The sequence below is a fragment of the Rhineura floridana genome, chromosome 7 (assembly GCF_030035675.1).
Source record: "Rhineura floridana isolate rRhiFlo1 chromosome 7, rRhiFlo1.hap2, whole genome shotgun sequence".
NCBI lineage: Eukaryota > Metazoa > Chordata > Lepidosauria > Squamata > Rhineuridae > Rhineura > Rhineura floridana.
In genome coordinates, this window is record NC_084486.1 from 3,991,359 (window position 1) to 4,005,475 (window position 14,117).

General features: G+C 46.7%; 1 protein-coding gene across 2 annotated transcripts in view; it reads right to left on the reverse strand.

The window, feature by feature from the left end:
- Positions 1 to 14,117, reverse strand: part of CHUK (component of inhibitor of nuclear factor kappa B kinase complex) — a 69,378-nt gene that overhangs the window by 16,450 nt on the left and 38,811 nt on the right. For both annotated transcript variants that reach the window (XM_061634737.1, XM_061634738.1), the window contains exons 14-15: positions 3,333 to 3,394; positions 3,003 to 3,112 (exon numbers count right to left, since the gene is read on the reverse strand). In XM_061634737.1, coding sequence (XP_061490721.1) covers positions 3,003 to 3,112; positions 3,333 to 3,394 — 172 coding nt within the window. The remainder of the gene's footprint in view (positions 1 to 3,002; positions 3,113 to 3,332; positions 3,395 to 14,117) is intronic.

The window sequence follows — 14,117 nt, forward strand, 5'->3', positions numbered from 1 at the left end:
TGGCAGATACTGAGGAGCACCAGTGAACTAAAAAAGGGGCTGCCGAACACCGTCTCCGATACGTGCTACAGCCGCTGGGCTGATAAACGTAATCGCGGCAGGAGAGACTCTGTGAGGGAGGCAGGATGGCCGGTGAAATGCCGTAACAGCTGAGGCAGGAGCAGGGAATGAGCCGCAGCCGCCGACTGCGGAGACCGTCGCGGTGAGAATTTAAGTCGCGGAACGAGTCAGGGAAATCAGAGCGGCCCCAGAATAAGAGCTACTAAGAGGGAAGGTAGGAGAGCCGCAGCTGCAGGCTCCTGGAGGGGTTTAAAGGAACCGCCGCGAGGAAAAAAGCCGCGGCCGTACCGGGAAGGCAGCAACCCAAACGGCCAGGGTCTAGATACAAAAAGAGCCGCAAGAGCAGGCTCCTGGGGGAGACGTCCTTAAGGGCACGAGACAGGTGGCGGGGTAAAGCAGGGAGCTGCAGCCGCAAGCTCCTGTCTGAGAAACGAGAGAACCGCAGCCGCAGTCTCTCTAAGAGCCGTTAGGCTAAAACCTGGGGAAAAAAACGGCCGGGGAAGGGAGGACCCCCCCCAGGAATTCTCCAGAAATAACGAACAGAGTTAATACAAGACAGAGGGAAGGAAAGAGCGTGGGAAACACACACAACAAAAACCTCCACACCCTGTCAAACAAATACACAGAAAACACAAAAGACTTAGCTAGAAGCTACTCTATCAGTAATATCACACTTGTTCGGTACGAAGGCAAGAATGAACTGGAGAGTGGGAGGGGCCTGATGCCCCTAGTCTTGACTTCAAAAACATTCTTGCCTTCAGACAATAGGTGGAGCTATAACCCACTTGATGGCAGTCCTTCTATGGAAAATGTGAAATTGAAGGGGCGCGACTACAGCTTGAGATTGCTAGACAAATGGTCAAGGAATGCCAAATCACTTTGAACGAGTTCAAACATCCAGGGCCCAATAAACTGCATCCTAGACTATTGAAGGAAATTCATGAAGAACTCTCAAAACCGCTATCTATTATCTTTGCAAAATCATGGAGGACGGGTGAAGTACCGGATGACTGGAGGAGGGCTATTGTTGTCCCTATCTTCAAAAAGGGCAAAAAGGAGGAACCTGGGAACTACAGACGAGTCAACCTGACATCAATCCCTGGGAAAATCTGGAGCAGATTATAAAGCAGTCAGTCTGTAAGCACCTTGAAAACAATGCAATGATTACTAGAAGCCAACATGGATTTGTCAAGAACAAATCCTGCCAGACTAATTATCTCCCTTTTTGATCAGCTAACCTCCCTACTGGGAGGTTATGGGGGAATGATGTGGACATAATATATTATGACTTCAGCAAAGCTTTTGACAAAGTGCCCCATGATATTCTGATTAGCAAGGTAGCTAAATGTGGGCTGGATGGAACAACTATCAGGTGGATTCACAGTTTGCTCCAGAATCGTACTCAGAGAGTGCTTATCAATGGTTCCTTCTCAAACTGGGCGGAAGTAACGAGGGGGGTACCAAAGGGCTCGGTCCTGGGCCCAGTGCTCTTCAACATTTTTATTAACTACTTGGATGAGGAGGTACAGAGCATGCTTATCAAATTTACAGATGATACAAAATTGGGAGGGATAGCTAATACTTTGGAATACAGAAACAACATTCAAAGAGATCTTGATAGTGTGAAGCACTGGGCTGGAAACAACAGAATGAAATTTAACAGGGATAAGTGCAAAGTTCTACACTTAGGAAAAAGAAACCAAATGCACAGTTATAAGATGGGGAATATTTGGCTCAGCAATACAACATGCCAGAAGAATCTTGGGATTTTTGTTAATCACAAGCTGAGTATCAGCCAACAGTGTGATGTGGCTACAAAAAAAGGCAAATGCTATTTTAGGCTGCATTAACAGAAGTATCATTTTCAAATCACGTGAAGTATTGGTTCCCCTCTATTCAGCACTGGTTAGGCCTCATCTTGGGTACTGCATCCAGTTCTGGACACCGCACTTTCGGAAGGATGCAGACAAACTGGAACAGGTTCAGAGGAGGGCAATGAGGATGATCAGGGACTTTAAACAAAGCCCCATGAGAAGAGACTGAAAGAATTGGGCATGTTTTAGCATTGAGACTGAGGGGAGATATGATAGCACTGTTCAAGTGCTTGAAAGGTTGCCACACATAGAAGAGGGCCAAGATCTCTTCTTGATTGTCCCAATCGAGGAGAGGACACGTAACAATGGGCTCAAGTTACAGGAAGCCAGATTTCAACTGAACATCAGGAAAAACATCCTGTTAAGAGTGGTATGACAATAGAACCAATTACCTAGGGAGGTGGTGGGCTCTCCAACCCTGGAGGCATCCAAGAGGCAACTGGACAGCCACCTGTCAGGTATGCTTTAATTTGAATTCCTGCACTGAGCAGGAGTTTGGACTCGATAGCCTTGTAGGCCCCTTCCAACTCTATGAAGGAAAGGGAGGGGAAGTTCCATTGCACAAGCAGAAGTCCTTGCACAAATGGGACAACTTTGTTGGATACAACCCTGCTCATTTTGTGCAGGATTGTACAATGTATGACAAATCAAGATGAACAAAGTCCACCAGCCACTATTGTTGAGCTTCTGAAAGGCCACAACGTCTCTGTTTTTTGGAATCTCAGGCAAACAGAAAAAATATTAATGCCTTGACTTATCATCATACCTGGCTGGTGGTCTGTTTATGCCTTGATGGGTTTTTACTGTCCAGAAACTGAACATGTATTTCTTTTTAGGGTAGGTAGGGAGCAGCAACTCTCCAAAGATCTTGCCAGACCTTTGTCTCCTAGATCTATAAGGACATTTACACCCCTGCCAGATATACTCAAACACAATTAGCCGCCATCTAAAAATAATTCTATATTAATAAAATGCAAAAGGATAACATACCAACATATAATGAACACTTTAAACTTGTTATTCTGCAAACATTACTAATGCCTGTATGAGAATAGCTTCTTTTCTTACAGATTTTCCATGAGTTCGCCTTGACGTCGTGCGTGGGGACTCCTCTGCAATTCTACAATCTCAGTGTGCAAAGCCATGATCTGTTCATCTAGGTAGCCAATATCTCCAGCCTGAAAAGGAGAAAGAGTTCATTGGAGTGTATCTTGAGTGAGTTTCTCCTTCCGTTTCTGAAATGAAGATGTCTGCACACACTCTGTTCACTATTGAAATTACTATGTGGTAATAAGATTCTGCTCAACTTAATGTGTGCTTGGAGGTAATTATGTGGTGAGGCAGACTGAATGCCCCGATTAAACTTTGCATATTTGGCAGATTTTTCATCTCCCATACCTGTTCACACTGCAAGGCCTTCTCCTCCATTTCCTTCCAGGCTTTCAGCATTTTTTCTGAGGCTTAAAGAAACATTTGGGTTAATTTAAAGCAGCAACAGGTACTGAAAATAAGCAGCCTTCATTTTGCAACACTAACATTTTAAAGTAGTGATGCTGATGAATTTCAAAATTCATAAGCAAAATCTCTCTTGAAAATTCTGGGCACAAAAGCAAAGTACAAAATCTAGGTCACGTTTGGACTCTGGTCATAATGGGTTTGCCTGCCAATCAGCCCTTCCTTCTAGCTCCTCCACTTCCCAAGCAAACCAACACTTAAACATCCATGTTTTGAGGACAACACTTACAAGCCTTTCCTGTCACCAGTCAGTCCTCCTTGCCACTGGTTCCCTCCATTAATATTGTGAGCTCACCACAAATATTGTGAAAGTAGTCTTTGAAAAGTTATGTTAAATAATTTAAAATAATGCTTGTTACTCCACACTCACAACTAAATTATTCAGTCACATGCTAATTATCAAAGAACACAGGTTTACCTTGGAAAGTTGTACACATGAAGTGCATTCAGGTGACCAAATGGTAACTTACTATAGCGGGCACATAATTACATGAGGAGCCAGTTGTTTAGTGTATGCCACTATGCTAAAACTGTTATCAGTAATCCATGTTCAGTTAGAAAACTAGGGAGGCAGGGGTATGGTTCAACTTCCTCTCTAAATGGCTTGATGCTATCTATACATATCATCATATTTGGCTTCATTCCAGAGTGTGTTCATGTTTCTATTATAACCTTTTTGGCTAACTGGCCTGGTACAGACTAAAACCTCTTCCTAACTCACAGAGCAGTCCAGGATTGTTTTCTTGTGAGATGCTTCTCTGAACAACCATAGAGTCATCATTAATGTCTCCACCATCCTTCTCTGTTGTTAGTGCTCCTTACAGGGGAGCATCTGATCCAGGATGAATCACCTCTTCAGGATGAGGTATCAGATCATCTGCATGGGATGGGGCAGAACCAGGTAATGAACATATAGCAGAACATGATAACCAGGCAAAAAGGCCAGTCACATGGAGAGGGACACCATGTATAGGTATTTGTATACAAATGGTAGAACCCTCTGAGCCAAGATAGGGGAACTGGGTGTTTGTTTTTAAAAGAGAACACAGTGGCCATGCCAAAAACCTGTAAAATGGATAGAACCAGTGGGATATGGCAATATGGTTATCGATGAACAAAAGTTCTATATGAAGAATAGGGAGGAGTGTGTTAGAGGTTGTTTTGCTCCGTATGTCACGGAGTGCATACAGTCAAACAAATTAGAAAGATCCTGTTTCCTCCACAGAATCACTGTGTGTAGCAGTACCAGGTCCCAAAAGCAATTTAGCATTTGGGACATACTATCATACACATGCAACCAAAATTGTGACTTTAAGATGGAAAATAAAACAGAGTGGCATTCAAAGTGAGAGCACCGCAGTAGAAGGCCAGGTTGTCGGCGTGGTCCGGCTGGCGGCGATGGCGGCGGCAGGAGAACGTATGAGGGACATTTCCAGCACTGCTGACGATATCTCCTGTAGTCAAGGCTTGCTATGGAGGAGGGTTTTTAATGTTGTTGTTTATTGTTGTTTTTTGGTTGCATTTAATTGCTGCTGTTCGTCTGTTGGTTGTTGTGTGAATGAGATTGAGTGGATGTGTGTGAGTATTTGTGTTGTTTGCTGTTTTTAGTGTTTGTCATATTAGATTCATTTTAAGATGTGCCTGGGAGAATACTCCGGCCCTAATAAGGGGATTTTCGCGGGCCCCAATTAACGTAGTGACGGGTAATGGGAGGTATGGTGTTGGGAGGAGAACGTGCCAGGTAAGGGGAACTCGTCCCAGACAAGTTGTGTCTGTGCCTTGTTCCGGTTCTCCTCATATCCACAGGATTGTTGGTTGTACTGTCAGCCAGCCCTCAGATCTCCAGGTGCTGCTCTTAAATGCTAGATCGGTTGCTAATAAAACCCCCCTTATCCACGATTTGATCGTGGAGAAAGGTGCCGATCTTGCGTGTATTACCGAAACCTGGGTGGGCGAGCAGGGAGAAGTTGCTCTCTCCCAGCTTTGCCCACCTGGGTACTCGGTGCAGCACTGTGGTAGATCTGAGGGCCGGGGAGGTGGGGTTGCTGTGGTCTATAGGAGTTCTTTCTCCCTCACCAAGCACCCTGTCCAGACGGCGACTGGTCTGGAATGTCTTCATCTTGTGCTGGGCCAAGGAGACAGACTGGGAATACTGTTGGTGTATCGCCCACCTTGCTGCCCAACAGCTTCCCTAGCTGAGCTGACAGAGATAGTCTCGGAGGTGTTGTTGGGGTCCCCCAGACTCGTGGTACTGGGGGATTTCAACATCCATGCTGAGGCTGTCTTGCTGGGGGCGGCTCAGGACTTCATGGCCTCCATGACAACCATGGGGCTGTCTCAAATTGTTACTGGCCCGACACATGTATCGGGACATACTCTTGATCTGATCTTCGCCACTGGTCATGGAGATGGTGATCTGAAGGTGGGGTATTTCTCATCTACTCCATTGTCATGGACAGATCATCGCTTGCTGAGTTTTAGACTCACGACAGCCCTTTCCCTCTGCAGAGGTGGGAGACCTATTAAGTTGGTCCGCTCCCGGAGGCTTATGGATCCTGTAGCTTTCCAGAGGGCTCTGGGAGTTTTTCCAGCTGATAGCACTGGTGCTCCTGTCGAGGCCATGGTTGATCTGTGGAATACGGAGATGACCCGGGCCATCGACATGATCGCTCCCACGCGCCCCCTTCAGTGCCGAACTCATACAGCACCGTGGTATACCCCGGAGCTGAGAGTGATGAAGCAAGAGAGAAGGAGGCTAGAGTGCAGGTGGAGGCGAACTCCTGACGGATGTAATCATTCCTTGGTAAGTGCTTCCACTAAGTTGTACATAAAAGCGGTTAGGGCGGCAAAAAAGTCTTATTTTGCTACCACCATTAGATCATCCCTTTGCCGCCCAGTGGAACTTTTTAGGGTGGTACGAGGGCTTTTACATTCTGGCTCTCATGATACTAAGGAAACATCGGAAGCCCGCTGCAACGAATTTGCAGAGCACTTCCAGGACAAGATTGCATGCATCCGTCGGGACTTAGGCTCTGATGTTATGACAGATGAATCCATTGAAGTGTCCAGAGCGTGGCCTTGTCCTTTATTATTGGATGAATTTCAGTTGGTGCAGCTCGAGGAAATGGACAAGGTGCTTGGAATGGTGCGGGCGACCACGTCTGCTCTGGACCCTTGCCCATCTTGGCTAGTGAAGACTAGCAGGGCTGTAACCACCGGCTGGGCCAGGGAGGTAATAAATGCCTCCTTGAGAGAGGGAGTAGTCCCTGGTAGTCTCAAGGAGGCAATAATAAGACCTCTTTTAAAGAAACCTTTTTTGGACCCAGATGTTTTGAACAACTACAGACCGGTGGCGAATGTCCCTTTTTTGGGCAAGGTTCTGGAGCGGGTGGTTGCCGGCCAGCTCCAGGCGCTCTTGGATGAAACCGATTATCTGGATCTGTTTCAATCTGGTTTTAGGTCCGGTTTTGGCACTGAAACAGCCTTGGTCGCCCTTGGTCGCCCAGCCTTTGTCGGGAGAGGGACAGGGGGAGTGTGACTCTGTTGATTCTCCTTGATCTCTCAGCGGCGTTTGATACCATCGACCATGGTATCCTTCTGGGGAGGCTCGCGGAGTTGGGGGCACTGCTTGGCAGTGGCTCTGCTCCTACTTAGCGGATCGTCGCCAGAAGGTAGTGCTTGGGGAACATTGCTCGACACCATGGACTCTCCATTGTGGAGTCCCTCAGGGGTCGGTTTTGTCCCCCATGCTTTTTAACATCTACATGCAGCCTCTGGGTGCGGTCATCAGGAGTTTTGGAGTGCGTTGCCATCAGTACGCTGATGACACGCAGCTCTACTTCTCCTTTTCACCTTCCACAGGTGAGACTGTTGATGTGCTGAACCGTTGCCTGACCGCGATAATGGACTGGATGAGAGCTAATAAACTGAAACTCAATCCAGACAAGACTGAGACATTGTTGGTGAGCTCTTTCCCTGCTCAGATGGTGGATGTTTATCCTGTTCTAGATGGGGTTACACTCCCCTTGAAGGAACAGGTTCGTAGTTTGGGGGTCCTTTTTGACCCTTCCTTGTCGCTCGAGGCTCAAGTGGCCTCGGTGGCACGGAATGCATTTTACCACCTGCGCTTAGTAGCCCAACTACGCCCCTATCTGGACAGTGATGATCTCGCCTCGGTTGTTCACGCTCTGGTAACTTCTAGACTGGATTACTGTAACGCGCTCTATGTAGGGTTGCCCTTGAAGACTGTTCGGAAACTTCAGCTAGTGCAAAATGCGGCAGCCAGGCTGTTGACAAGGACCAATCGGTCTGCGCATATAACACCTGTCCTGGCTCGCTTGCACTGGCTACCTATTTGTTTCCGAGCTAGATTCAAGGTGCTGGTGTTGACCTATAAAGCCTTACATGGTGTGGGACCGCAATACCTTGTGGAACGCCTCTCCCGCTATGAACCTACCCGTTCACTTCGTTCAGTATCTAAGGCCCTCCGGGTACCAACTCACCAGGATGCCCGGAGGACTGTTACTAGATCTAGGGCCTTTTCTGTGGTGGCCCCCGAATTATGGAACAGCCTACCGGAGGAAATACGCCTGGCGCCTACGGTTCTTTCTTTTAGGCGCCAGGTTAAGACCTGGCTATACTCCCAGGCATTTTAATGTTTAATGCTTTATGTTTAATGTTTTTAGTTTAACGTGTTCCTTTGTTACTGATTTTATTCTATATTGTATTTTAATCTAGTTTTGTACACCGCCCAAAGAGCTATTAGCTATGGGCGGTCTAGAAATGAAAATAAATAAATAAATAAATAAATAAAGTGGAAAATGTTATTATCAAGAACTCACAAGTTCCCACCGGGGTCAACTCCCAAGCCCAGGGCAGTTGATCCCGGTCAGGCACAACCCGTGTCTCCCTTACCAGGGCTGAGTTAAACCAACACCAACCCTGCAAGATAAGCAGACTGCTACCACCCCTTAAACCCAGTCACCCACTCTGGGCCAAGGGGAAACCCAAAGTGCCAGAAATAGACCTGCCAAGGATTCCAAAAGACAAGAGTCAAAGATGTACTCCTTGTCCTGGAGCTTTAAGGCGAAATACCCAACTATACGGTAGTCTGTGGCTTCGGTAGGCGTTCTTGACATGTTCCCCTTTTAAGAAGATGAAATCAGAAGTTTAACACCTTTGTTTCATCATTGGCTAAACACAAGTTGGAAAATAAACCAACAAAGAAACCTTAAATCTAAAATATTTGTATGCATCCCAAGAATGTCAGGCTACCTCTTTAGCCTGAAACTATAACAAGCATTGATTTGAAAGAGAAAACCTCAAAAGAGGGAAAAAGGACCATTAAATGCCAGTCAGAAAGGTTCTAAAAAGACTTAGAAAAATGACTACAAATTAAGAAAAAATAAAATTTGGGTCAATCCAAAAATCCACAGCGTAGGTCAAGATAACCATAAAATCAGTCATCTGGAGCACAGGCCCAAGACAAACTATCAGGAACAATATTGTCTCACCCTTTAATGTGTGTGACTGTAAAATCAAAATCTGGCAAGGCTAAACTCCACCTCAAAAGTTTTTGACTGGAGTTTTTCATCTTGGAGAGCCAGCAGAGTGGTGAAGGGTCAGTCTGCAACTGAAAATGCCCCCCCCCCGATATGGATGTAGGCAGTTCAAGGCCCACCAAATTGCTTAGGCACTCCTTTTCAATGGTAGCCAAATTACACTCTCTGGGCAAAAGTTTTTTACTGAGATAAGGAACAGGGTGCAAATCTCCAACTGAGTCAGCCTACATCAAGGCAGCTCCAGTTCAAAAATCTGAAGAATCAGTTTGGATAACAAAAGGTGCAGAAAAATCAGGAGCTTTTAAAACAGAATAGTTGGTTAACAAAGACCTTAGAGCATCAAAGGCCTGTTGGCATTGATCAGACCACTGAACTCGATTGGGTTGGCATTTCCTGCAATAATCAGTCAAGGGACATATCCAGAGCAAAACATTCTCAACAAATGAGTGGCAAAAAGGTCTGTCTCGCTTTTGCTGTAAACAGAAACAAAAACAAGTCAGGTAAAATAAAATTCCAGAGCAACAAGTGAGAATAGGAACCATGCCTCTTGGACAGCCAACTTAAAAAAGGATGTTACGTGCACCTTCTGATCACTAAAAGTGGTCTTATTCTCTTAACAATGGCCAGGTTCCTCTTAGACAGTATCGTCTCCCTTAGATAAACAACAGAATTCACTTTGCCCAGTTTCCGTGATGGCAAAACAACTTTCAAACCTGCTTCTAAAGCACTGGGTTGCAAAATATCAGGAACAACATTCACAATTTGTGCAGAAACCAAAGGTTAATTTCACTGGAGGGTGTGGGAAAGTTAAACCTCCAGACATCATTCCAGGTGGAAAAAACTGACAAAGCCGCTGGGATCTATCATCAGGAGATTTGGGCTGCGGTGTCACCAATATGCGGATGACACACAGCTCTATCTCTCGTTTAAGTCTTCACCAGAGTTGGCTGTGGAGACCATGTCCAAGTGCCTGGAATCCATGAGTGGATGGATGGGAAGGAACAGGCTGAAGCTAAATCCTGACAAGACCGAGGTACTGCTTGTGGGAGACAGGGGTAGGCTGGGTTCTGTTGACCTGAGGTTTAATGGGGTACAATTGCCCCTGAAGGACCAGGTCCGCAGCCTGGGGGTTGTTCTCGATTCCAGGCTGTCCATGGAGGCTCAGATTTCGGCAGTGAGCCGGGCAGCCTGGTACCAACTACACCTCATACGCAGGCTGCAACCCTACCTCCCTGTTCATCAGCTCCCACTGGTAGTACATGCCCTGGTCACCTCTCGATTAGACTACTGCAATGCGCTCTATGTGGGGTTACCCTTGAAAACGGTCTGGAAACTTTAACTGGTACAGAATGCGGCGGCTCGTTTACTTACAAACAGCCGTCGCCGTGATCATATTACACCAGTATTATTTAATCTACACTGGCTTCCAGTAGTTTTCCGGGCCCAATTCAAGGTGTTGGTGTTAACCTTTAAATCCCTATACGGTTTCGGCCCGGTTTATCTGAAGGAGCACCTCCAGCGTCACCAACTATGCCGCCCGACAAGATCCGCCACGCAGGGCCTTCTCTCAATCCCACCAACAAAAGTAGCTAGGTTGGTGGGGACTAGAGAGAGGGCTTTTTCGGTGGCGGCCCCCACTCTCTGGAATTCCCTCCCGTTCGATCTTCGACATGCCCCTTCCCTGGATACCTTCCGCCGAGCATTAAAAACTTGGCTGTTTGGTCAGGCCTTTGGGACTATCGGGATGGGCTAATTATATACTCAATCCCCGCTGCTATGTATTACAATTGCTGCTATTCTGTCACTGATGATTATTTGTATTTTATTGTATTTACTGTATTTTGTATTTTATTGAATTTAATATGTACGCCGCCTAGAGTGGCTTCGGCCAGATAGGCGGCCTAAAAATTAAATTATTACTTTTTTATTTTAAAGCAAGTTTGCAATCAGAGTTACGGGTGACATCAGCATTGGAGAACACATCAACAATGACATTACAGTCATGGTTCAATTTCTGAGGAACACAAGGTCTGTTACATACATCTGACTGAAAGAAATACAGTCCCAAAGTCACATCAGGAGCAGACTTCAAAGAATCTTGCCAAAATCTCTCCATAGAAGTCTTTGTTGATAAAGCAGTGACATGTTCTGCTGACACAAGGGCCAGATTCTCATTCCTAATGCAGTCGAGGATTTGACCCACAGACAACCCTCATCCTGGGCTAGGAAAAACAGTCTTCCCCATGGTCTGTACAATAGAATTTTCAGCCACACTGCCACTCAGGTCTTGAACAGATAGGCAGTAGGCACAAGCTTTTCTAGTTGTGGCATAGGATCAGAGCAATCAACATCTAATTTCTGACTCTGGGTGTCGCATTCAGAATACTGCTGAAACTGTTCAAAGTCCAATAAAGTCTTTCCCAGGAGATTCAGGCTTTCTTCACCTCCAGTCTGGAACCAACACCTTTAAGACCTTGGCCCACTCTATCACAGATGGTACAATCTCACAAGACAAACTCAGTTCAGATCTTGACTTTTCAGGCAAAGCAGAGTTTGGCTGAGCTGCAGCCTCTAAAGCAGGCGTATCATCAGCTTATCCATTAAGGAGGGGCTGGTCTTCCCCCACTTCCTCTCGTGACTGGAGCAGCTCTTTTGCACAAACACCAGAAGTGCTTTGCTGAGTCTCAAACTTAACACTTGCAGCATCAGACTCACCCAGTTATAAGCTTAGCTTTTCTTACCAGCTCCTGGGTAGCAGGGTAAACACTTTCTTGACTTGTCCCTGATAAGCTGGTCTCTTCCAAAACAGCAGTGTCAACAGAAAAGTAATTTACTCTCTTACTCCCTGGCTGACTATCTTCGGATAAAACTACATCACTTAGGATCTCAGGAATACATACTTTCGCTGCTTCATAGGACAACACAGGCCCAAGTTCAGGGTTCGAAATTTCCTTCTCACATATCCCCACAGGGATCTCAGTAACAGCAGGAAAGTCTCTTTCGGTTCTCCTCCTTCTTCCCCTCCTGTGCTGGTTTCGGTTGTTAAGGGGATACCTTGACAGCTGCGCTGCTATGAGTGTTATCTCTGGCTCATAAATCTTCAGAAGCAACGAGCCTCTGTTCAGTTCTAGCATTGTTTGCTCACAACTTTTCAGTTCTCTAGAAACAGACTCAAACTGCAGTGGGTCATTCACCCATCCTGCAACGTGTACTGAGTTCATAAATATTCTTTTACTGGGGTGAGTCTGAACCCCCACAGCTATTTCCAGCCAAAATGAATTCATACCAACACTTCTTTGGGACAGGGCTGCCTCCCCCCCCCTCAACTCGGCATCTTAGCAACAAGTTGAGACAAACACCCTCTTGGGCACCACAGAAACAACTGCAGGTGAAGTAGGGCTATTTTCCAATGAACTGAGTGCAGAAAAAGTCCATTCAGTAGATATGCTTCCTTCAGACGACCAGTCAGAAACTTCCAGAGACTCTGCTCCCCCCCTTCAGCTCAGCTGAATCTCACACATGCCAGACTGGAGCAACTTTAGGAGCTCTACTGGTATTACCGGCATTACTTTTAGCCATCTTGGGGCAGTTCCTCTTCTGGTAGCCAACTCCCTTGCAGAAAAAACAGACGACACCAGGCTGGGGTGTAGAAGGTGCCTGGGTAACAGGAGACAATCTCTCCCCTCCAGCTTCTGGATGGGTTCACAGCTGCTTCTTCCCCTCAGCTCCCTTGTCAGGCCGACTGCCCTTGAAGGCTCCCGGTTTCCTGAAGAATGGAGGCTGCTGACTCTCCCTGCCATGTTCTCGGTGGGCAGCTAATTGATCCGCCAAAAGACCTGCATCATGTAGGGTCCTTGGCCTCTGGTCTCTGACAGAGATAGCCAAATCTCTAGGCAGCAACTTGTAAAACTGCTCCATGGCAAATAAACCATGCCTCTGCTCCGAGGACCACGCCTCTGCAGCTTCAAGCCACAAGTCCAGAGCTTTCCCCATGCATGAGACAAGGGCTGAAAAACTTTCTTTACTGTGTCTCTGCAAAGTCTCAAACTTATGGCAACATGCCTCTGCAAACAAACGAAAATGTTCAGGTGCTAGCCCATAAAAGAATCATAATCATCAGCCCTGCTCCCTGGACAAAGTGCTCATCAACTCACAAAACTCCCCATTAGCTTGGGTTCTCAACACACACATCCAATGGCGCCTATTCAGCCTTTGGTCCTTGCAGGACGGTTCAAACACCTGAAAATAAGCAAGAATGCCCCCCCCAGGATGAAACACTGGGAAGAGCTTTCTATTAACGTTCTCAAGGCTGTCTTGGGACTGTCTCTGCTCTTCATGTTCATGCTCCTCCTGGGAAAGCCGGTCTCGTTCACATCCCAATCCTGCATAGCCTTAATCTGTAAGTCCTGCATTCCATTTGCTTTATTATAAAGTCCCGCATTCCACCTTGCCAGTTGTCCGAGGCATTCCCCAATGATGGTCGACTCCCTCCACTGTAGGCACCTCCACCTTCCAAGCCACGAGACTGCGAGGGCTCTCCTTCCTGCATTCCGTCTCCAATTGATAACACTGGCCACTGGAAAGTTCCATTCCCTCCTCCTTCCAAGCCAAGCTCCGGCTCCAGGAAAGGAGGGCTGCAATTGCCATCCCTGCTCAAAGCTGCCTCAGCTGCTGCTTGACCTAGTCTTAGCCACCCTAGCTATGCAAAACAACAAACCCCTATGACAGACATCTCTCTCCAAAAAATGGGTGCTCTATTTTGCCAAATGCACTTGTTTCAACAGTATGTTCACCAGGAGAAAATTATGGCCTCGAATCCCACATGCTGTCAAGTTCCCACCGGGGTCAACTCCCAAGCCCAGGGCAATTGATCCCAGTCAGGTACAACCCGTGTCTTCCTTACCAGGGCTGAGTTAAACCAACACCAACCCTGCAAGGAAGGTATACTGCCAGCACCCCTTAAACCTGGTCACCCACTCTGGGCCAAGGGGAAACCCAAAGTGCCAGAAACAGACCTGCCAAGGATTCCGAAAGACAAGAGCCAAAGATGCACTCCTTGTCTTGGAGCCTTAAGGCAAAATACCCAACTATACAGTAGTCTGTGGCT